The sequence below is a fragment of the Scyliorhinus torazame genome, chromosome 8, assembly GCF_047496885.1.
Source record: "Scyliorhinus torazame isolate Kashiwa2021f chromosome 8, sScyTor2.1, whole genome shotgun sequence".
Classification (NCBI taxonomy): domain Eukaryota; kingdom Metazoa; phylum Chordata; class Chondrichthyes; order Carcharhiniformes; family Scyliorhinidae; genus Scyliorhinus; species Scyliorhinus torazame.
Window position 1 is genome coordinate 265,621,447 of NC_092714.1, and position 25,708 is coordinate 265,647,154.

Genomic DNA, 25,708 nt, shown 5'->3' on the forward strand with positions numbered 1-25,708 from the left:
CTGACAGCTAAATGTGGGTTTTCTCTCCTAGATGGCCTGCTCCAAGGTTTTGTAAATAAGTTTGTTTTTCTCCTTAATTAGTGGGCAGAATGGCGGCACAGTGGTTAGCACTGCTGCCTCACAGCTCTAGGGACCCGGGTTCAATTCCGGCCTCGGGTGACCGTCTGTGTGGAGTTTGCACGATCTCCCCGTGTCTGCGTGGGTTTCCTCCGGGTGCTCCGGTTTCCTCCCACAGTCCAAAGATGTGTGGGTTAAGTGGATTGGCTAAAATCGCCCCCTGGCGTCCAAAAGATTAGGTTGGAGGGCAGCACGGTGGCGAAGTGGTTAGCATTGCTGCCTCACGATCCCAGGTTCGATTCCGGCTCACTGTCCGTGTGGAGTTTGCACATTCTCCCCGTGTTTGCGTGGGTTTCGCCCCCACAACCCCAAGATGCTAAATTGCCCCTTAATTGGAAAAATTTAATTGGGTACTCTAAATTTATTTATTTTAAAATTAGGTTGGGTTCCTGGGTTATGGGGATAGGGTGGAGCCGTGGGATAAGGTTGGGTGCTCTTTCCAAGGGCTGGTGCAGACCCTTGGGGCGAATGGTTTCCTTCGGCACTGCAAACTCTTATGATTCTGTGAAATCAGAAATTCAGGAGCTTGCTGTCAATGGCGTTTATTTAATTTAAATTTTTCATTCATTCCCGTGACATGGCTGGCAATGCAAGACCAACATTTATTAGCTATTGCCAAGCATGTTGAAGGGGTGCAGCACTGTCAGCGCCGAGGGGAGGGCAGCACTCTCAGTGCCGAGGGGAGGGCAGCACTCTCAGCGCCGAGGGGAGGGCAGCACTGTCAGCGCCGAGGGGAGGGCAGCACTGTCAGCGCCGAGGGGAGGGCAGCACTCTCAGCGCCGAGGGGAGGGCAGCACTGTCAGCGCCGAGGGGAGGGCAGCGCTCTCAGCGCCGAGGGGAGGGCAGCACTCTCAGCGCCGAGGGGAGGGCAGCACTCTCAGCACTGTCAGCGCCGAGGGGAGGGCAGCACTGACAGCGCCGAGGGGAGGGCAGAACTGACAGCGCCGAGGGGAGGGCAGCACTGTCAGCGCCGAGGGGAGGGCAGCACTCTCAGCGCCGAGGGGAGGGCAGCACTCTCAGCGCCGAGGGGAGGGCAGCACTCTCAGCGCCGAGGGGAGGGCAGCACTCTCAGCACTGTCAGCGCCGAGGGGAGGGCAGCACTCTCAGCACTGTCAGCGCCGAGGGGAGGGCAGCACTCTCAGCACTGACAGCGCCGAGGGGAGGGCAGCACTGTCAGCGCCGAGGGGAGGGCAGCACTCTCAGCGCCGAGGGGAGGGCAGCACTCTCAGCGCCGAGGGGAGGGCAGCACTCTCAGCGCCGAGGGGAGGGCAGCACTCTCAGCGCCGAGCGGAGGGCAGCACTCTCAGCGCCGAGGGGAGGGCAGCACTCTCAGCGCCGAGGGGAGGGCAGCACTCTCAGCGCCGAGGGGAGGGCAGCACTCTCAGCGCCGAGGGGAGGGCAGCACTCTCAGCGCCGAGGGGAGGGCAGCACTCTCAGCGCCGAGGGGAGGGCAGCACTCTCAGCGCCGAGGGGAGGGCAGCACTCTCAGCGCCGAGGGGAGGGCAGCACTGTCAGCGCCGAGGGGAGGGCAGCACTGTCAGCGCCGAGGGGAGGGCAGCACTCTCAGCGCCGAGGGGAGGGCAGCACTGTCAGCGCCGAGGGGAGGGAAGCACTGTCAGCGCCGAGGGGAGGGCAGCACTGTCAGCGCCGAGGGGAGGGCAGCACTGTCAGCGCCGAGGGGAGGGCAGCACTCTCAGCGCCGAGGGGAGGGCAGCACTCTCAGCGCCGAGGGGAGGGCAGCACTCTCAGCGCCGAGGGGAGGGCAGCACTCTCAGCGCCGAGGGGAGGGCAGCACTCTCAGCGCCGAGGGGAGGGCAGCACTCTCAGCGCCGAGGGGAGGGCAGCACTCTCAGCAGAGCTGGCTGTATATGCTCGGTCACATCCAGAGATCATTAAAGCTTCAATATAACTCTTCTCAACTAAACGCAAGATAAAAAATGACATCTTCTTGTGTAAAGATAATGTTTTATTTATACATAATACATCCAGTAACAGAATTAAAACATATGAATATGTACAGATCTGAAAATAGCAAATTATTTTTCTCCATGGACAAATTAATTAGTTAACAGGAAGACAAGTTACAGTTTTTCCACTGGCACTAAGACAGTTTAGGACACAGGGGAAGTAATTTTAACCCACCCTACCCATCAGAATACTGACCGGATCAGGAGCCTTTACACAACTGCCAGTTTTACATCCCATTGAAATGGACAGAGAGCAATATTGGGTGGGAGGGATGCGAAACTGGCGTGCTACCTCATGCGGTGAGAGGGAGGTTAAAATTGCACCCACAGATATCTTGACAGCACTGGAAATTGCCATGTGGATCACGACAAAAACTTACTAGACCAGTGTGGATTCTGCATGTACAAAACGTACAACACTCTAAAATTGGAACAGATGTTGCAACCAACCAGTGCCAAACTCGCTCATTGGTTAGACTTTCCAAGCACCTCCAGCTACTGGCAATAGGTCAGGTGGCAAGAAATGGTGCCCACTCAGCCACCCACCCCTCCCCTGCACCCCACAAACAACCCCATAAATATTAAGGGAGGAATCAATCCCTCTCTTGCCCCTCCTTCACCCTGCTCTGCTTGGGTAACACAAGATATGCTTGCAAGCGCTGCACAACAGAGAAGCAACAGGCAGAACATTGCTGTTCAAAAAGCAGTCCCAGCTCACGAACCTCAGTGAGCGAGTGGGTTATGAGTGATGTACTGCTAAATGTAGGAAGCTCCCTCCCTTACCCAAGAAGACTTTTCACCCTGTAGGTTATTTGAAGTTGTGTGTGGGCTCAGGAAAGAAGCTTCGCTTTGAAGGGCCAGCTTGGAGAAGAAAAAAAACAATGCTGGAATCTCACTCCGGTTATATTTTATGACACTTCGTGTTTAGCACCAAGGGTGGTATGCAACTCGGGTCACCAATTGGGTGCACGAGGGAGTGGAAGTTGGGTGTTTAAGGAGTTGGTATACTCCTAAAATCCAATCCCACCCCCACATCAAGCGACCATTAAGAATGTTGCCATTAGTATTTACACCAATATTAATCCAAAATATATAGTTTTATTGCAGAACCATAAAACACTATACGTTACTTTTCTAGAGTTCTGTACCTGGGTGTGCATTTCAATTACTGCAGCCAGTAAGTGAGCACTTTTGCAAAAAGATAAACTCCTATTTAAAAAAAAAAAGAAGAGATTTCAATCCCATTTACTGAATAGCTGGACAGGCGGGAATAATGGCTGGATGTTGGGTTTTGGCCATGTGCTATTCAAATATCAGCTCAACTGACTTGAGCCATCAAAATAGTAATCCGTAATCCAGAATAATGCCATGGGTCCTCGCAGGGCAACAGGCCCATGGAGATTTTGAGAAAGGCCAATGGCTTGAAAGCCATCCATCATCTCCTCCGACCACCCCCCACCATGCAGAATCCTGCAGGTTTTGACTGGATTGAACACATCTGTGTGAAAGAAAAAAAAACATCCCCATTGTCATATTTATCAATTGCAATTCTGCGGAATATTTTTTGACCATTAAATCTATTATAAGGAGTCCTATCCCCACAGGATTAAAAGGACACCTTAAGCACTTGATTGCACAGCAAGTGAATAGAACTAATTGGCGGAGAATTGCCCAAAAATGTTTGCACTTGGTTTCAAAAAGTTTGACCGAATTCCCATGAGTGTTTTAAACCACATCTTCAACCATCTAGGCTCAATTTTCCTCCCTAGAATGCCTCTCCTTAGCCTGGTCCTTGAAGCTCCTCTGCAAATTGTTTCAGGAGAAACTTTTAAAATAGCTTTTACTGCTGCATGATCAATTTGGCCCGTCAGACAGGGCTGGTACCATTAACACACTGCATCTCTCAAGTACATACCAACTGAAAGTTCCCCCGAAAAGCTAAAGGAAAATTTCTTAGTGTTTCAATATTTTTAAAAAATCAATGGCATGAAAATGAGCAGGGGAAAAAAACCCCATCAGAACCCTTTTTGCACAGGGATCTGCAGATGCACATAGGCAAGACAAAAGATTCCTTATTTATAAAACAATAATTTAATCCATAAATTGTTCTCCCATCATTTTTTGTACACACACATTTAAAAAAATGTGCCCGTATTAAGGCATTGAGAGGTTTTGTTTAGTCTGAAGTTCAGTTTCTGTCAACATTCTCCTAATGGAAAGTCAAGGGAGCTGTATTGAAAAACTTTGGCATTTGATGTTTGTTCTTAAAAAAAAACACTTTCAAAGAATCATTCTAATTGTCAAAGGATCTTATTCTCAAGAACACTGACAGAGGAACATATCCATAGGTTCATTTACATCACAGCAAAGGCCAAGGCCTCCACACAATCAGTTTATACAGTGGGAAACAGTTGGATATTAAGATGACTTTGGGTGAAATTAGTGTAGACACAAGAAATGAGGGGATAATAAACAACCGTTAAGTACCTGAGAAGATGGGAACTTAAAACTCTCAAATGTTTGACTTTTTGTACGTTTCTTGCACAGAATGTCCACCATCTCCTAGCAACAATATGGGCCTATGTCAAAGTTATATTGGAGAGCCAGCACATGGTATCTGTACATCTCCAGGATGTAAAAAGGACATTTCTGGAAAACAGGGTTAAATTTGAAAAAAAAACACTGGAAATATTTTACTCGACATCACTTTGAGTGACTGACCCCACATTATCCTGTGATGACTATTCCAGTATGAAACCCAATCATATTGTTCACATAACAAACATGGCAGAAAGGTACATCATGCTAGAATTAAATGCCATTCATCTTGAAACGTACACTTTTAAAAAATGAAAATCACACCTTGAAATAAAAGAGGCGGCAATTAAAATATTCTTAGATAGATAAATTATTATTGTTTTTTTTTAAAAAAGCATGAAATTGTTTAGTTAGAACCAGTTCTTGCAGAATGTGGAACATAATTTTATGTTATTAGCATTTGTAATAAAAATTCTACAAAAAGGTAACAATCTACGATTATGTATGTCTCGAACCCATTTATAAAAATTCCAATTTGTTTGTTTTGGGGTCGTGAAGCTAGGCAATGCAAGCAATTAATAGTTTTCTGCATGGTGGGAGGGAGGGAGAAAGGAGTTGATCTGGTGAGAAGTCAGATTTCAAGAAAATGTAGAAATGCACCTGCGCTTCTTAAAAAGATCATTGATCAAGTTGCCAATTACTGTTTATTCATGGATTTCTGCGAAAATCCGTGGATTTTGCTGCCTGCCGGGGGCGGCAGTATTGAAAAGAAAACGTAGTTTCAGGGATTGGAAATGTGAAACCTTTCGTCAACAAATCTTGGGTGGAAATGCTCGTCGCGGGCGATAGCTTCTTTTTTTTTTTTTTTAATCCAGTTACATTCCATTCGAAAATGCTTTAATTTCTTTAATCTGGGTTAGACAATACTTTGTGGATTTGGATGTGTTTTTGAAAAAATATAATGCACACAGATGTAATTGTTATATCTTAAAAAAACAAAACAAAATCGCAGAGGTTGTTTTTAAAAACTAGTTGCAGAATTTGGCTCCACTTCAGTCCGTGTCTTGTTAAGGCGGAAGCTCTCGGAAAGAATATAAAGTCTGTTGTTCAGGAGCTCGGGCACCCATGAAGCTTATGCATAGAACTCGGTGGTCGGTGCCTTTTTGTAGATGGGTTTTTTGCTCAGGTCGTAGCTGCCTTCGTCCTTCTTTCTCATGCGGTAAACGAGCAGCAGGATGAGAAGGATGGCGAATAGAAGGCCAATACTGCCACCAGCAATCATCGCTGAAAATGTAGAAAAAGATAAATCAGTCAGCGTAGCTTTACATTGTGACATTGAAGGGTAGTTGCTGTTATAACAGAGTTGTGACAGTCTACTTGCACACAAAGTTTCCAATAGCTTTTAAAATCATAATTTGGTTTTAGATATTGGTTGGCCAGGAAGAGCATAACATTTGTGAAGTATTTAGATGTCCAAGGCAGGCGAGGTTATCGGCCAAGTGCTGGGAAATGGGACTAGCGTGGTTAGGCGTTTCTTTTTGACCAAGGCAGATGTGATGGGCTGAAGAGCCTTTCCTGTGCCGCAGGCCTCTAAACACATCACTCCCCTCTTCAGAGTGGTGTAGAGGGATCTTCCTCAGCCACCAGAGAGGGCAGCTGGTTTTTAACCCCCTCACGTGTTTGCCAAAAGACAACATGCCAGGCAGTGAAGCATTTCCTCAAGCCTCCCTTGGATACGGTGGGGAAAATAAAATGGTGAGCGCGTGGCAACGTCACTGGACGAGATTTCCAGAACCCCAGGCTAATGCTCTAGCGCTGGGGGGGGGGGGGGGGGTTCAAATCCCACCACGGCAGAATAAATACAAATTGGGAATTGAAAAGCTAGTCTCATTGATGATGACCATGGAAGGATGGGAATAGAGGGATACGGACCCAGGGAGTGTAGAAGATTGTAGTTTAGTCGGGCAGCATGGTCGGCACGGGCTTGGAGGGCCGAAGGGCCTGCTCCTGTGCTGTACTTTTCTTTGTTCTTTGTTTGAAAGCAGTCGCAATCTGGTACAATAATGCCATTAGGGGCAACACGGTGGCTGGCACTGCTGCCTCACAGCGCCAAGGACCCCGGTTCCATTCCGGCCTCGGGCGACTGTGCAAACTCCACACGGACATTCTCCCTGCGTGGGTTTCCTCCGGGTGCTCCGGTTTCCTCCCACAGTCCAAAGATGTGCAGGTTAGGTGGATTGGCCATGATAAAAGTTAACCTTAGACGTCCCGGGATGTGTGGGTTAGGTGGGATCGCAGGGATAGGGTGCTCTTTCAGAGGGTCGGTGCAGACTCGATGGGCCGAATGGCCTCCTTCTGCACTGAGGTGCTTCTATGGTTCTTCAATTTAGGGAAGGAAATTTGTCATCTTTACATAGCCAGTCAATGGAATTCAGGGGGAACTTCTTTACCCAGTTTGGACATATTGAACAGCCTGAGGAAGCGGAATAGTAGAGACGCATGTAATGGGGAATCTGGATTAACATGAGGATGAGGAGAAGAGGGGTGGTGGGAGTCAAAACAAAATTCCAGCACAGATAAGTTGGGCAGATGTTAATTCTATGCAAGAGGAGAGGACAAAAGTACTCGGAACAGATCATTCCCGTATGGATGACGTGATGTTTAGGAGGTGGTGTCGGACAGGTACCTGCTAGCATCTCTGTGCTCTCAAAGACACTGCCGTTGTTGTTTGTGCTCGCCAAGGCAACCCGGTTGTCGATGTCTTCCTCTGCTGGGGCATTTTTCACCCGCTGCACTTCATTGTCCTCAATGTGGCCCTCCACGTCGTCAGCCACATCACTTTCATCAATTCGGTTATCCAGGTCATCCTGAGGAAAAATGACCATTCTATTACACTCCAGTCTTCTTCTCCCCTATCATGTCCCAGAATTCTCTTCTTTTAAAAAAAAACCAATGAGCAAGAAAGCCAAAAGGTGCTACTGGTGTTGTGATGAATGTCACCTCCTGGGTGATTCAGTACAGCTACCTCTCCAGCACGCACTGCAGGAGGGGCAGTAGGCACTGGGAGCATTGGTAATATTTCATAGATTATCATAGAATTTACAGTGCAGAAGGAGGCCATTTGGCCCATCGAGTCTGCACCGGCTCTTGGAAAGAGCACCCTACCCAAGGTCAACACCTCCACCCTATCCCCACAACCCAACAACCCCACCCAACACTAAGGGCAATTTTGGACACCAAGGACAATTTATCATGGCCAATCCACCTAACCCGCACATCTTTGGACTGTGGGAGGAAACCGGAGCCCCGGAGGAAACCCACGCAGACACGGGGAGAAAGTGCAGACTCCGCACAGACAGTGACCCAAGCCGGGAATCGAACCTGGGACCCTGGAGCTGTGAAGCAATTGTGCTATCCACCATGCTACCGTGCTGCCACCTCCTTTTGCCCCTTTCTGGCGCCAAGTCCAATTGTTGCCACCTGTACTGTCTGATTCAGCAACATACCCAGGAGCACCGACTAGTCATAGACTGCAAAATATTGCAACAACCCCGACCGATCCCCCGACAGGTTGTTCTTTATTGGTGGCACCACACAAACATTGCATTGAGCGGACACTACAGGAGCAGGTCCATAGCAGTGGGGACTGGCACAGATGATCAGAATTGCCCTCATGTGGTCACATTCTACGGTTGGGGGAACTTGTACAAAACCAAAGCTCTGAAGTCAGCGAGAAATCCCGTGAAACTCAGCAGCTCTTTGTAAAACCAACTGCCCTCCCATATCATTGGTTAGTCTACTCCTTATTCTGGCTTTCCACGTGGGCTTTCGACCTGCGCAACAATCACGGAAAATCAAACAGCCCCGTTGACGGGTTAGTAAAGAATGGAGCATATCTCACCTCATCATCAATTGGTTTCTCTTTCCCATCTGCAAGTAAAGAATTAACAGGTTAACCATCAAGATGAGGATTATATAATCAAAATTGTACATCTGAATGATATTGCGTGTAATAATCGCGCTGCTTTATAGGGTGAAATGGTAGTGCGGTGGGATGCCATTGCACCCACCCACTGGGTTTGTACCTTGCCAGCTCTTTGCGCATCTCGTGTCAGTCCATGTGCATTGGTACCGCATGTCTCAAAAGATAGCTTATTGGCCCCAAATTCCTTTCCAGACAGGAGCACAAATTTAGGTGGGTCAGTCAGTCACTGCCCAGTGCAGTTCTGAGGGAGTGCTGTCTTTCAATGGATGCCAGACGGTCAGTCGGCCTTCTTTAGGTGAAGGTGAAATGTCCCATCACACTATTCAAAACAGAGGTGCGTCCTGGCCAAAATATATACTTTAACCATCACCACAAAAAAAAGAAGAATGGATCTGATCATTGACGTATGCGGTTTGCGGGATCTTGGCTGTGCAAAAGGTTACTAGGTTTCTGCATCACGTTACAGCCACTAAATAACACGGTGTAACCAAAGTGCTTGGAGGGCATCACAAGACCTGCAAGGTTTTCCTTCCTTCCTGTGTCTTTTAAAGATTTAAGGACAGAACGCAGGAGTAGATGCAGGTGACAGAATCATTTCACAAACTGAGCAGCGTGTTTGGTGATTATGTTATTGGATGGTGTTCATGAATAATGGAGCAGTGTTTGGATAGTCAAGCATGTGGTTAAAAACCTTACTGAACACTGACAACCACCCCCCCCCCCCCCCCCCCCCCCACCCCCAAAGCATGAACAGAGTTAAACTCGAGCTTTTATGACGTTAATCTCAAATGAGCCTTTTAGGTTTCTTCCACTCAAGTTGGAATTTCCACTTGTGAGAGATTGCGGTTGTAATGGGGAAGGTGGGAAGTGTGGGGTTTGAAAGGAGTAAAACCCCTGCTGTTATGCAAGTTTTACAGTAACACAGGAAGTTGTAGTCTCGGTTTGATGAGCATTACAAGCCCTGAGCGAAACCACTTCCCTCACAGCAGCTGTTCGGTACAACACAAGGCAGCTCCACCACATTCTCCCCGTGCCTGCGTGGGTCTCACCCCCACAACCCCAAAGATGGACTGGCCATGCTAAATTGCCCCTTAAATTGGGTATTCTAAATTTTATTTTTAAAAATAAATTAATAAATAAGATGATAACAGGGGAAACTGAGGCACAAAAATCTTGCAAACTTTGAATGTCTGTATTTTTAAACTGTAGGTCAAAAATACACCCCCCCCCCAACACTCCACTGCCCCTCTTATTCTAACTCTTCTCAAAAGTATTTACTGGTGTTTATCTATGGGAACTATGTTATTCAATGGATGTTACATTAAGTTAACAAACAGGAAAAAAAAATACTTTTCCAAAAACCTTAAGTATGTGATGGTTTTGAAAAAGTAACGAGAGCATCACCCACTCAGAGGCAATTGGAAATGGCCCTCGGACCTGATGGCATTTATCAGAAATCAGCTCCTTTAGTCAGTTGCATGTGGGTTGCATGTGAAGGCCAGACCGCCGAAACTGCCTGGTGTCAGGCTCCAATCCCACTACAAATGGGGCAGAATCAGAAGTCACTTTGCAAGCATGATATTCAAGGCAGCTGATCAAAATCATTACTTTAAAAAAACATTTAGAGTACCCAATTAATTTTTTCCAATTGAGGGGCAATTTAGTGTGGCCAATCCACCTACCCTGCACATCTTTTGGGTTGTGGGGGCGAAACCCACGCAAACACGGCGAGAATGTGCAAACTCCACATGGACAGTGACCCAGAGCCGGGATCGAACCTGGGACCTCGGCGGCGTGAGGTAGCAGTGCTAACCACTGCACCACCGTGATGCCCTATCAACATCATACTCAAGGGAATCAACATCATACTCAAGGGAAATGAGGGATACACGGGTTTTGCCACTGACGCTTCAATCCCATGAATGGTCAACCAGAGAGCTGTCTGGCCTCCCAGATAGTTTAAGCAAAAGCAGGATCTACATCCAGCAATATGCTAAATCCCAGGATGGGGGAAGATATATTACAGGCCTCGTTAAAATTAATCGGCTGCTCATTGAGATAGATTTGTCCAACAACTTCTGGAAAAGGGCCGAGTGGATTTGCAAAATAGTTTGAATAAAAAGGAGATATTGGGCATGATTTAACTAAATGGGGACAAAGACCCACGGCGAGCGCATTTAGCCGCACGCTTCCCAGCACTTGCAGCGCCAAGAAACACATGGCTATACAATCCCACTCTAAAGGGCTTCAGTGGGGAAGGCGCATCCGAGACTGCTCATTTCTACACCGAGGAACTCTGCTCGCTGGAACTCCTCAGTGTAAGACCGGGAAGCCATTTAAAAATGGCGTCCCGATTGTCAAGGCCCCCAACGCAACCTCGCCCCCTCCCCCCCAAAATCGCATTATGGCAGTGTCATCTGGGCACCTTGGCAGTGCCAGGCTAGAACCCAGGGCCAGGGTACCACCCTGCCAAAGAGCATGCATCTGGCCCCTCCGATCCCCTGGAAGGCCCCCTCTAGTGCCGTTTCCATCTGGTCCCAGTTTGTGGTGACCAGTGCTCGCCCAGTCTTCAAGGCGAAGAGGATTTACATTGCAACGTTTCGCGAGATTGGGTTATGAACAGAAACAAAAATGATTACAGAACATACTGTAAACCAAGCTGCATAAAAACCACAATAGTGGATTAACAGATTAATTGTAGAATGGGATTAAATGTTTGTATGCAATGGACTGTGCTTTGCAAGTAGCAGTTAGATTGTGAGAGACCCTTGTATTTCAAATTACAGCGCCATCATTTCAAATTGCAGTGCCATTTGCATATAAAAAAGGGATTGAGTTTCATGTGGGAGGGAGTGAGAGATTGATTGGATTATGCAAAATGGATTGTTGGGAAAATATCAAAATTCCATTTGCTTTTTTAACAAACAACTTCCCCTTTTTAACTCATAGTGGGAGACTTTACCGTCACACAGCTTCAGAAAGAACCTTACATTACATTTTACAGATAGATATGGGCATTGGGCCTAGTGTGTCCTTAAACTGATATTAGAGGTGTGATTTTAGGGATGGCTGGGTGTTTTGAGTCAGTTCATCGAGAATCCCTACAGTGCAGAGTCTGCACCGACCATTTGAATGGGCACACTACTCTTCTTCACAGCCCCAACCCCGTGACCCCATAACCTAACCTGACCGTCCCTAGACACTAAGGGGCAATTTTTCATGGCTATTTCCTATGGGGGTGGGACACTGAATTTGCACGATCAGCCATGATCATATTGAATGGTGGTGCAGGCTCGAATGGCCTATCCTGCACCTTTTCCTTTGTTTCTATCCATCTAACATGCACATCTTTGGACTGTGGGAGGAAACCCACGCAGACACGGGGAGAAGGTGCAAACTCCACACAGAAAGTCATCCCAAGACCAGAATTGAGCCCGGGTGCCTTGTGCTGTGAGGCAGCAGTGCTAACCACTGTGCCATCCCAGATATATAGTCTTGGACCGAATACAATCCTATACACTAACCAACAGCTGCACACAAGAGGCAACGAGAAGCTCTTGGGAGTTTGTTAACACATTGCTCTTAGTTCCCAACAATTAAGCTTTGAGTCAAGCTAAATCCGGTGGAAATTTAGAAGCAAAATACTGCAGGTGCTGGAAATCAGAATAAACATTTGAGGCTCTCTTGGAAGGTTAGTTCTGTGTCAAGTCCCAGTCCACATCGATTAACCCGGATTAGTAGAACCAGACAAGAAACAAGATAGTTACCCATATCAGTGTCATCTCCAGAGGCGAAACCAGAGCCATCGTCTTGCTTGTCAGGGTGAAGTTTATTTAGTCCATGGAACCCCGAACCCTCCAGATCATTGAAGTGGGGCTTTTCAGAGAGCAACTCTCTATGCTATATCAGGTTGAGAGAGAGAGAGAGACAGGACACTCATCAGTACAGAGTATGCAATTCAGGAATCAGACCTTGTACAGCTTAACATGGCGTTTAGTTCCACACATTTCAATTCATTTTTCCATGGATGAAGAATGGGAATGAGAGACTTTATCTCTCTCGCCCCTGCCCCCCCCCCCCCCCCCCCCCCCCCTCAAGAAGGTCAGTCTAGCACAAGCTCCAAATCACATGTTAAACGGAGACAAGTGCTACATTCTTACTGTTAAAGCGGAAACATTCCAATTGGGCAGTAAACAGGAAAGAAGTTATAAATATATACTCTGGACCCTGGTGCACCACAAGGGGAAAGAGGGCAGAGACAGATGCATTCATTGTCTTTCTGCTCTGCCACAAGTAATCTTCCGAATCTTTCCATTCGCTTGCCATTATTGTATTTTGAAGCAATTACATTGGTGGGGGAAAAGGGCCGGAACCAGGGAAAGGAGAAAAAAAAAAGGGATTTCATGCATTTGACCTGAATATTTATAATCCCACAGTGCCCCTTAACATTGCACCATTGGCTCAATACGAGTAACGTTTAATGCGAGTCAGAAGCTGGTTCACAATGGGAGACGAGGGGCAGCACGGTGGCGCAGTGGGTTAGCACTGCTGCCTCACGGCGCCGAGGTCCCAGGTTCGATCCCAACGCTGGGTCGCTGTCCGTGTGGAGTTTGCACATTCTCCCCGTGCTTGCGTGGGTTTCGCCCCCCCACAACCCAAAGATGTGCAGGATAGGTGGATTGGCCACGCTAAATTGCCCCTGAATTGGGAAAAATGAATTGGGTATTCTAAATTTATATATTTTTTTAAAAACCACAATGGGAGATGCTGATCGGCTCCTGTACAAAGTGAAGCCATGGCAATGTGGAGTTGGGGGCAGTGTCCAGATCCCCATTTCCCCCACTACTCGCAAGCTTGGCAACACCGTACACACAGTTCAAAAGATCTGCAATTGATCAGCAGTAGAATCACAATCTCACACCCAGAAGGATGAAACACTGCCACAGTTGACCTCAGGTTAGCAGGAAAGGGAGGTCAGCTAATCAATAACAAAGAGAGACCCCTGATGTATATTTAGACAACCGGCAGAAATCAAGCTGGGGTCTAGGTACCAGCCTATATATTAACCAAGCAGCTGCGGTGATAACCACTGGACAGGGGGCAAGGCAGAGAATGGAACAAGAGCGCGAGGCTTGGGCCACAACGAGAGCAGTGGCTACACTCTAGAAATGGAAAGATATGGTGTAGGAGGAGATGGCAGATTTAAAATAGATGCGGTACAGAGTTTCAGCCAGCAGTCGGACAGAAACACATGTAACATTCCATCAGCTAGTGACAGCACATAGCTCAACAATAAACCAAACGGGTTAACTTTCTCCATTGACGAGCACCACTTGTGCATGCGGACTGTGCCTTCCCTGCTGATCAAACCTGCCGTTGTGTGGGCTTTACATTTTAAAATGATCTAAAGTCTTGGTGTGTGCGCAAGTCAACCCCACATGACAGGTATTTGATTCTTTTCCAGAACCACTTCTTAAAAAGCAATTAGATGCTGATAAAGAGGTTGGGGAAATTCCTAAAAGGAGAAGATCAAATGGGCAGAAGGGTCTTTTTAGTCAAGCTCCTTTTCGAACACGGAAGGTACGCCTCCGTATCACCAAACCGGTTTCAAAATAAAGCTATCAACTGCACAGGTTACCATGGTTGCACTATTAGAAGACCCAATACTTGGGTGCGAACAATGCTCTTGGGTCACAACGGCTGCTATTTTCACCCCTCCCTCTCAAATTGAAGCCTCCTTCTGCCTCTTGGTCTACGTCGAATTCTGACGACCAGTGCAAAGTGACAGCCAGGCATGAGAATAGGACACCGATATCCTGTTGGGAACCACTGCGATATGCATCGCACCATTCACAGAAATGCTTTCAGGCCACTGAGGCACAGTACAGTAATGGGGCAGGCACCTTGTGCACAGTAAGCCCCACAAAGATAGCGATGTGGCATTGACCACTTCACAATCGGCTTTATGTCGGCACCCGAGAGATAAATATTGGCCAGGACACTGGAGCGAACCTCTGACCTTGTGCTATGGGGTCTTTTGCACCCATCTGATGGTGCAGATTGGATCGGTCCTTTTAAAAACATGGCTTTTTCCCCCAGAACCTGTTATTGCAGACAATGAAATACTCCAACAGTACTGTGCGGTGGCGAGAGTTGAGGTTTTCTTCAAGCCCCATTCCCAGACGCTAGTGAAGCCACAATGAACAGAGACTGCTACCCAGACCCAAGGCTGCCATCTACCAATAATTGAAGGGGTAGATCTAGTCACTGGTGGGCTGAAGATGCCCTCTTGGATGTACAGGAGGTAATACAGAAGCACTAAACACCATCAAAGAGGAATGGAAAGTGTAATCAGTGATTACAAGGTTACTTGTACAACTTGCTTAGGACATTTGAGTCACTGAGTTGCAACATATCCTTCTTACTCATGAAACTTTTAACAAATTTGTACAAGTCACCTTTTCCCTCTTGGCATACCAGGACACTATTTCCACAAGCTCCAGCAGAAGGCCCGAATGGCTTAACGCCCATCCAAGGACAATGAACATTGATGAGAAGAAATGGAAAGGCTGGTTGATTACCTGTCTCCACAACCCAGTGATGCCAAGACTGCAGCATCGCGTTTCACCTCACCCAGGCTTAGTGGCCAAGTCCAAGGCTTTTCCAAACTGCACGCCACTCAGGCGTGCCGATTTACTAACACGCCAAAGCATCCACATGCCAGAACTACCCAACCGAGACACTATTGTCAAGGCAATGTCTAATCCTCATTTTCAAATCCCTCCATGGCTTATTTCGCTCCCCCTCCCTCCCACCCCCCAATGTGCTCCTGCTCTACAATCCGGAGAGATCTCTGCACACCTCCTCCAATCCTGGCTGTTTTAGCTGAGCAGGCAGCCAAGCTCTCAACTGCCCTACCTCGCCCCTTTAGAATGCGCACTATCTGCCCTGATCCTTATGCAACTCGTCGTCAAAAATATCAGATGATGCTCTTTAAATAAAATGTTTTGGGATGTTTTACTCCTTTTAAAAAAAAAAAAAGACTGGTGCTTTGCAAGTTGTTGATAGGATTAGCTGCTCATTTGCACTATCCATCGAGTGATAAGGTGAAAAAAACACAAGCATCGGGACAAGAAATCCATGGCTGGGTGCTCAGAGCGAGTTGCAGCAAGAAGGAGAACAATGAAGCTAAGAAACTTCCCAAATACTAAGAAACAAAACCCAAAAAAGGTTGAAATGGAAGATGCGGGTGGTGGCGAAAAGTGCACATTTTCTGATTAAAATCAGTGCTACTGGTAACAGCGCAGTCATTTTGTCTGATTGGCTGCCAGGAAAGCTTCTAGCCTGGGGCAGTTATATCCCATATCCACAGTATTGCATTCAACACCTTGCTCACAGGAAGGGTCACCTAGAGTGTAATGGCTGCGCGTGTGAGCCAATCTTGTGGACCTGCATGGCTTAAATTGAAATTCTACCCACCACCAAGGGGCACCTTGACAAAAACACGAATAGGGTGAGAATAGAGGGATACGGACCCCGGAAGAGTTGAAGATTTTAGTTTAGACGGGCAGCATAGTCGGCGCAGGCTTGGAGGGCCGAAGAGCCTGTTCCTGTGCTGTACTTTTCTTTGTTCTTTGTTCACTCCACACCCCTCCCCTGCGGTGCTGCTCAGTGTGGTTAATGTATAGACTGTTTTTTTTATAAAGAGCGCTGCTCAAGTACAGTGGAGATGTTGCTCTGAAGGCAGATTTTGGTGGCTATCAATTCGCATCAGAGCCCAGATAATTAGCTCGGTTTGGCGGACTATTCAAACCATTGGGCGGGGTGGGAGGAAAAAAAATAAATAAAAATTGCTCCTCCCAAACTTAGGCAGCTATCCAAACCAACTAATTCAGCACAGGCACGGTGTCTATGTGGGCACCAAGAGTCTACATTGGCACAACTTGACGGGTGAGTAGGGGAGTGAATTAGCGAGCAGGCGCAAGGGGTCAAATCCCCTCCTTCCGTTTGCACTAGTCAAGATCACAAGTCAAACCAACATCCAAGGTCTTGGTGACCACACTGCACCCAGAATCCCCCGCCATTACTGCCTCTGCTGTTACAGACTCGCCCAGACACTCAGTCAGAAGCTAATCCCTTCCAAGACCAGGAGGTTTGAAGGTGATGCTGCCATGCTCCCTTTGTGCCTCGTGGCGTACTATCATTTTGACTATTGATTAAATCGCTCCAGACAGTTTCAATTAATCTTACTGCGGTCAGATTTTGTGTAGCACAGTTGAATACTTGCTCCCACATGTAACATGACCCCATTTTCTACATGTCTCCATGCAAGCAGCTTTTCATTTATTTTTAAAAAAGCAAGGTTGATTGAAATCAAACAGGTGCCGTCACAAACAGCAGAGAACGATCCAGCCCACTAATGGGCGACTGTGCAGTGTCAGAACCCAACAGCCTCCCGTGGAAAGTCACAAGAATAAATGCCACCAGTAAGTCAGAAAAAAATACTGCTAACCAGATAGTTTGTAACTCAACAGATGGGGGGGAAAAAAAAGACTTACCCCTTCCCTTGCGATCTTCAGGTTTTTTTTGAAACATTGAAGACCCAATTTGAAACATACTACCCGAACGAGGTGGAACTAGATTCTATCGTAGCAACTTCCAAAAAGGCATGTTTGTGAAGACGATTCATTTGCAGGGTTCGTGTTGTTGCGGAGCGGGGGGGGGGGGGGGGGGGGGGTGGGGGGGTGTAGGCGCTGACAAAGTTGCCAAGTGGCTTTCTCAGTACTACTCCTCCATTTAACCCTATCCCTTCCAGTCACTGATGTGACACATAGGACTGCTATCCCGAAAGACGTGCTTGTTAGGTGAATTGGACATTCTGAATTCTCCCTCAGTGTACCCGAACAGGTGCCGGAGTGTGGCGACTAGGGGATTTTCACAGTAACTTAATTGCAGTGTTAATGTAAGCCTACTTGTGACACTAATCAAGATTATTACTAATAAAGATTATTATTATATAGACTCCCCAAAGCCTGTCCACCACCTACAAGCCAGGAGTGTGATGGAATACGCTCCACTCACCTGGATGAGTTCAGCTCCAACAACACTTGAGAAGCCTGGCACTATCCAGGTCAAAGCAACCCGCTTGATTGGCACTCCTTCCCCCACCAACATGGCACAGATACTCTGACAACCCAAAGAAAAAAGTTTCCTTCAGCTACAAATCAGCCTTTAGTCGAAGATTCCAGGGAACGTGACCCTAGGTTAAAGATTAAGTAGAAACATTGTCCATGACAGCTTAAAAAAAATACTATTCAGATGTTTTCCAGTTGGTAAACTTTTCATTCTGGTGATCAGGTGATAAACATTTTCGTAGAAGAAACAGTCTTGCATGTGTCATGCTTTTGTTGTTGCATTTCTAAGGAAATGTGAAGCGGGGGGGGGGGGGGGGGGGGGGTAAAAAGTAATTGGTGTCAATTTTAGGCTTAAAGAAAAAATTCCTAATTCTCAAATTAATCTTCAATGGAGTCTGGGCTTTACAGCAATTACACTATGGCCTTTTGCCAAGTTGAACACAATTCCCCTGTTAGTGACTGATTACATTAAAGGAAATGGAATGGTCACCATAAAGAACAATCATGTGAGAGCAGTCTCATTTGATCTTCACAAACGTCCAAATATCTAACCTTCTGTACCTGATTAACATTCACCCTAATTGAAAAGTGAAAAATCTGTTCAGAAAGGCATTCGTTCTTTTTTCCCCTTCAAATAGGAGACTGTAAACAAGAACATCACAACTTTCACCTCCCTGCATCAGGGATTTGAAGGGTACCAAATGGAGGAGATCTTGAACCAGCTAAACAAAAAAGACAGATTCTAGAACATTCCACATTTTCTGCATTATTTTTTTTGGGGGGGTGGGGGGACAAAATATGGGGATCTGCAGATTTCAAGTTTTGCCAGTGCCTTAAACAACCCCTCAATCTCCATCACAATTATTCCAGGTTGCAATGGGCGGTACGATAGCACAGTGGTTAGCCCGGTTGCTTCACAGCTCCAGGATCCTGGGTTCGATTCCCGGCTTGGGTCACTGTCTGTGTGGAGTCTGCACGTTCTCCCCGTGACTGCGTGGGCTTCCTCCGGGTGCCCCGGTTTCCTCCCACAAGTCCCGAAAGACGTGCTTGTTAGGTGAATTGGACAATCTGAATTCTCCCTCGGTGTACCCGAACAGGTGCCGGAATGTGGCGACTAGGGGATTTTCACAGTAACTTCATTGCAGTGTTAATGTAAGCCTACTTGTGACAATAATAAAGATTATATTATTATTATTACAAGAAGAAAACTAGATGGTATAGCCCAGACACAACAGCTCCTTCCCAGCCAAGCAACTCAGTCCTTGCACACAAGCCAATTTTACAGACATTTTGCTCGCTGATCAATGTACGGGTCGTTCTGTCGCAACAAAGAAAGGGAGAGATGGTGACCCAAAACTTGGCACCATCCCAAACCACTCCCAGTTTTGTTGTTTGCTGCAAAGGTTAGAGGGGTGGATACCACACTGGGCCCTTTGACAATACCAAGGGAGTAGAAATACACCAATAATTAGAGCATTTCTACTCCACCTGAGCCAAGAATATGGGGAGTGACTCCACTATTCTCAGTTTCAACCTTGATCACGCAATAGTCTCCTGATCCTTCAAGCCTGAACTTGCAACTTCTGGGAGCAGTCCAAGATTGGTGTTCAAGACCATCCAGCAACGCAGATACACAAAAGATTTTCTCCCATCTCTGCAGAAATCTTAGCAGCACTAAAATGACAGTTTTCATTTGGAAGATGCCGATTTTGGAGGTGCTAGATCCCCAATGGAGTCACCAACTTCGACACAATATCCTTGCACCCTTTACTAATATTGCCTCTCGTCTCCAGGTGACTCAGTTTGAACAGCCTCTTGCGATAAAGTATAATTCTATATCATAAACCTTCTGCATAAACATCTCTCAACTACCTTTTACTCATGTCATGCGGATTCAGAATTCAATGTATGTTGCAGCTACTTCCAGGACTGGCCGATAAACATCCACTTACAAATAGCCTCAATCCTCCCTGCCCTAACTCTTTAAATATCGCAGCACTCACAATTTTCATCACTATCTCTAACAGCTGCATCTTCAGCTGCCTAGACCCTAAGCTTCTTTCTCTTACCCCTGCATACTTCAAAAGATGTTCGTCACCTGTTCTGATGGGAGAGATTCCCTGGCCTCCCGGTGTTGCGTCTCGGCGGCAGGAGGTGATTGGTAGGGTCTTCTGGTCCCGCTGCCGGCCAACATTGAATTCACCCCACACCGCTGGGAAACATGTGGCGGGTCGTGTACCGCAGTTCAGCCGTGACGGGACGGTGGCAAAGCGGTTCGCGCTGCTGCCTCCCAGCGCCAGGGGCGCGGGTTAAATTCCAGCCTTGGGGTGACTGTGTGTGGAGTTTGCACTTCCTCCCAGTGCCTGCATGGGTTTCCTCCGGGTGCTCCGGTTTCCTCCCACAGTCCAAAGATGTGCAGGTTAGGCGGAATGGCCACGCTAAATTGCCCCTTAGTGTCCAAAAGGTTAGGAGGGGTTATGGGGTCAAGGTAGGGTGCTCTTTCAGAGAGTTGGTGCTGACTCGATGGGCCGAACAGCCTCCTTCTGTGCTGTAGTGATTCTATGATCTTGCCCAACACCTCTGCATGGCTCAGGTGGCAGATTTTGTTTGAAAACCTTCCGCTGGAGCAAAGTGGGATATTTTTACTACATTAGAAAACAGGTGCTATACAAATGCATGTTGTTAGGAGAGTTTCCCATGCACCAGAATATTTAGGTTCCCAAAATAGTGCTAACAAAACTACAAACAATCTTAGTTGCAAACTCTTTGACCATTACTGAAGTGCACGTTTTGACAATAGTAATAAAACTGGCTGGTTAAATAAAGAAATCGAAACACACCACAGGCTGGGGATGGGTAGAATGGCCAGTCAGTTAGGGTCCAAAGCAGAAGAAAGAGGGCTTAAAAAAAAACAAGAATCAACCTGTCAAAACGAGTCAACAAACTTCATTACAGCTCAATGGCCCACCAACTTAAAGTGAGAATGTGGCGCAGACCGCGTTGAGAGAAGTGGTTATCCTATAGGCAGCAGAAACCAGCAGGGCATGTCAAATCTCATTGGTTCCGCTGTCAGTATGGGGCAGCGATCTAACAAAAATGTCTGACCTGAAATGACTGCATAAAAGTGCCTGAGAGAATGAGCGAGAGATGGGCTAGGACCTGTACCCAGTCACAACGGATGGAGGCAGGTTTGATAGCAGAGGGGGAGGAATTAATGACTGCTACGGTGTCCTCCGAGACACAATTAATCTTAAATCAGCAGGCAGTGCATTCAACGACCAAACAAAAACGTTAAGAGGGTCGAAAGTTGCCAATAAAGCCCATTAGTGATCAACCGACTTGTGCGGTCTCATGGGTCTTGACAATTTTTCCAGCAATAGCATATTGCACATCTTCACTACAACCAAAGGCTTTTAACCATTAAAAAAAAAGACCTGGGTCTTGGCATTCCTAGGAGAGTTGGCACCGAAAGGGGAATGTGAAGTGCCAGACTGGAGATTTGCACGAGTGACTCATGACATCTTTTCACACCAACCGTTCTCCCCGATAGATCAAAGACCCAAGGGTGGCCTCAAGATTCCTGGGAGTAGCACGGTCATAGCACAGTGGCGGAGGAGAGAGAGGAAAACTCTTCCACAGCACCTTTCACCACTGCAAAGTGTCCCCAAGCATTGGAAGTGGCATAATGTTGCAGCCAATTTGTCACATTTTATTAGCCACCGTGCTGCCCCACAAATAGCATTAATGACTGAAGAATCTAGTTGTTTAGTTGATCTATAAATGCTGGCCAAGGCACCAGGGTGGGGGAGGGAGGGAGACTCTTCTTCTTTCATGAGAAACTTTGAATATTGTGTCTATACCCAAGGGGATAGTCTCCTGATCCTTCAAGTCTGAACTTGCAACCCAGTCGTTCTATTTACTTCATCAAATTTCTCTCAATTTCTAATATTTTCAGTGTTGGTTGAAAGCTCCTCCCTCAGCGGCCTTACTCCTCAAAGAAAAAACAACAGAACTCCACCTTGATTCTTGCCCTGGTTACTCGCTGCAAAATGTGTCAAAAGCCTTTTTAGCAGCCAACGGGTCAGTGAGGCCTTCAAATCGCTGTTTCAAAAAAAAAACTTGGCTGTCATTCCAATCTCCTTTGTTTTGCTCGACAATTGTTTCGACATTCATATTATTTACACATGAAACAGAGGACAATGGTGGGGGCTGGGAGGGAATGGGAGGCAGTGACTCCCAGGCAGAGTTTCAAAACATCTGCCAGGCACTGAGGGGGGTGTGATTTAAGAGGCTCAAGTTCCATACAGCCTCTTCACCTCGATTGGCCTCCAAGGAGAAAACAAAGTTTCTTTCAGGAATACGTTTAAAAATCAAGGGTACAAAATTGGATGGCATGTCCCACCTCTTACCCCTTCCCTATAGCACACCTATTGGCAACATCATGCCGCCGCCGCCCACCCCCCCCCCCCCCCGCCCCCTCCGCCGGTGATCTCAGGTGTGTAAACTCAAGCCAATGGCCAGAGTCCCTAAACCATCATCAATAATGATAATATTTATTATTGTCACAAGTAGGCTTACATTAACACTGCAATGAAGTTACTGTGGAAAGCCCCTAGTCGCCACATTCCGGCGCCTGCTCGGGTACACGGAGGGAGAATACAGAATGTCCAATTCACCTAACAAGCACGTCTTTCGAGACTTGTGGGAGGAAACCTGAGCTCCCGGAGGAAACCCACGCAGACACGGGGAGAACGTGCAGACTCCGCACAGACAGTGACCTAAGCCGGAAATCGAACCTGGGACACTGGCACTGTGAAGCAACAGTGCTAACCATTGTGCTACCCTGCTGCCCCTAGTTTAAGGGTCCCATTTAGCTTGATAGCATTCCCATGATGCTTTGCCCCTTCCCCCTCAGCCAAGTAACCTAATTTGTTAGCAAACTCAAAATGATTCAGCTTCGACGGTCACCCAGACAAAAATGTTAGCTCCGTCCTCTCCACAGATGCAGCCAGACCTGCTGAGAGTGTCCAGCATTTTCGGTTTTCGTTTCAAATAATTAGCAGTGACTTGACAATAATGCATCTATGCCAGTCCCAGCGTGAGAATTCAGCTCACAAAAAGACAGTCAGGAGAGAGGATGGGGAAAATGAAGCGGGAGGGAGATGTGTCTCTGGATACAAGTGGTACATGGAGAGATTATTTTGAAAAACACATTCAAGTCTCTTCCACTTGGGAGGTTACTGAAACAAACCTACATGTTTGCATTTTCCACACTGTAAAGCAAAGAGGTAAGGGATGCTGTATCGCGCAGTCCATTAGAAGCAAGAGCAGCATGTACTATCGCAGCCATCAATAAGGATATTTAACAATATTAAAACGTTAGAAGGATTTGCTGCACTAATGAATTCTGCTGCATTGCCTTCTGGTGCAGGAATGTTTTTGCAGCCACTCCCTGTTCTGAAGAGGTACTTTGATACCTATAAAACAAAGGAAACAGCTCAAGGCCGCTGGTAGGTGGGTGAGACACTCCGGCCTGAGGGTCTAGCATGCAAGAAATTGGACTCAGTGCCAAAAATACTGTTACCGGAGGAAGAGACAAAAACAAAAATTGTTTTATAGTCTCAGGGTAGAAAAGGCTTAACTACAATCTGCGACTCCTTGTGTGGTGAAGATATGCAACAACTCTGTTAATTAATTTTTAAAAACCAATCTGAACCAACCATACTATGGAAGCACCATAGGATTTCTGATGAGGACCATCTTCTGAAGGTTTACACAGTCCTTCTACCTTGTTGCCTCCGAGAGGCTAATCTTTGGGATTTCCAGCCCACTGTCAGACAGCTGGTCAATGAAATGAAAATCGCTTATTGTCACAAGTAGGCTTCAAATGTAAGCCAAGTCCTGGTTTTGCCAGGCATCATATACAGCAGGCATTGTCAAACTCGGGGGGCGCGACCCACGGGCGGGTGTTGGGAGGGTCGCGGAGCCGTCCGTCGCGGCGTTCCCGATCGTGCAACAGCCGGCTTTTAATAATGCCGGCTACAAGCAGGCCTTCAAAATGGCCGTACTCCCCATGGGGCCGCATTTTTTAAAAATCTGTTCGCAGCCTCTTTTTTTTTTACAAGTTGGGGGGCCAAAGGGACCCAAAACCATTTCCTCCATTTTTGTCAGCAACAAACAAGGTAAGAGAAAACGGTGGGCCGCGAAGGTCGGCCGGCTGGTAAAAATGGGTCCCCGGAAAAAAAAAGTTTGAAAAACACTGCTATACAGGCTGGCTTGATCCCCTCTGCCCTAACCCAGGGATGCAGACCAACTGCCCACTTCTGACTAGACTGGGAATCCACTCGGGAGCAAGCAGGGTCAAAATATGGACCCCTCAATCCAAATGAGCAAGAGTAAATCAAAACTCAGCAGGATGATGTTGCGAGACACAAATCACATAGCCCAATACATCCAACAGCCCAAGACTTTCAACAGTCATTTTACCTAATTGACACATATCAAAACATTCAATAGAATGCTACCTGGCCAGGCAGAAATAAGCTTTTAAAATCCCAACAGCCTAGTTCAAAAGTAGCACAGCACCGACAGGAAACAGGCCTTCCAATTGAAAACCACAGTCAGTGCAGACTGTGTTTAATCTAGGAGGGACTTCCTGCATTGGATCGGACTCTGTAAACAGCACCAGGTCTCACTGATAGCAACAGCTCAAAAAGAACTCAACATGTCTACTGGAGAAAACTTATGGGGAGGGGGGAAACTGATCTACTCCCTTATGAAAAACAGCATTCTTCTTATCGACATAGTAGCCCCTTCCAAAGTGAGCAGATTATCTGGTTGAGACTAGTTTTACAAAGCCAGTGAGATATATTAATTTATGGGATTGCTGGCTTGGCCCAGCATTGGCTGCCCATCAGAAGGTGGCGGCGAGCTGCCTTCTTGAACTGCTGCAGTTCGTGTGGTGTAGGTACACCCACTGTGCGGTTAGGGAGCAGATTCCAGGAAGGTGCTGCCGAAGAAACCTTGGGGAGTTCCTGCAGTGCATCTTGTAGATGGTACACACGGCTGCCACTGTCCGTCAGCTGTAGAGGGATAACAGACTAGTGCTGTTGGAACTGCACTCCCCCAGGCAAGTGGAGTAGTCCGGACACTCCTTACTGTCGCCTGGCACAAGTCAGTCGCTGCAGGATTCCCAGCCTTTCTGGTAGCCACAGTATTCATATGGATAGTCCAGTTCAATTTCGGGTCAATAGGAACCCCAAGGATGTTTGTAGTGGGGGATTCAGCAATGGTGATGCCAATGAACGTCGAGAGGATGGCTAGATCCCCTTTTTGGAGATGGTCATTGCCGGACACACGTGTGGCACAAATGTTGCTTGCCACTCATCATCAAGCCCGGATATTGCCCAGGTCTTGCTGCATTTGGACATTACTTTAGTATCTGAGGAGTCGCGAATGGCGCTGAACATCAGCGAACATCCCCACTTCAGGTATGACTCACCAGTGGAGAGTTTCCCCCTGGAGTAGTGCTGCACTACCTGAAATAGGGACTTTAACCGAGGCCTTCTGGGCCTCTTCAACTCGATACAAAGGTTCCAATGGTGCTCATTTTGAAGAAAAGCAGGGAAATCTGTGTGTTCTGGCCAATATTTGTCCCTCAACTAATAGTTTGGCCATTTATCTCATTGCTGTTTGGGGTGTGGAGACTAACACTTGCCTGCATCACAATAGTCACTGATCTTTTGCAACATAAAGTAGCGATCTCAAACCTCAAGCTTTGTTACTCTCCACAGGTGCTGACTGACCCGCCTCCCAGAATTCTCAGCTTTTATTTCCAAAGTATTTAATTGGTTGTAAAGCACTTTTGGAGACATCCTGAAAGTATAATATAATGCAAATCATTTATGTGTAGTAAAAAGATGCATTATCACGCCCGAGAGAGAGTTCCTGCTCTACATCAATCACAC

General features: G+C 47.0%; 1 protein-coding gene across 1 annotated transcript in view; it reads right to left on the minus strand.

Moving 5' to 3' along the window:
• Positions 1 to 2,062: 2,062 nt before the first annotated feature.
• sdc4 (syndecan 4) overlaps positions 2,063 to 25,708 on the minus strand; it is a 31,319-nt gene continuing 7,673 nt past the window's right edge. The window contains exons 2-5 of the mRNA XM_072515279.1: positions 12,375 to 12,507; positions 8,524 to 8,552; positions 7,309 to 7,489; positions 2,063 to 5,906 (exon numbers count right to left, since the gene is read on the minus strand). Coding sequence (XP_072371380.1) covers positions 5,755 to 5,906; positions 7,309 to 7,489; positions 8,524 to 8,552; positions 12,375 to 12,507 — 495 coding nt within the window. The 3' untranslated portion in view covers positions 2,063 to 5,754. The remainder of the gene's footprint in view (positions 5,907 to 7,308; positions 7,490 to 8,523; positions 8,553 to 12,374; positions 12,508 to 25,708) is intronic.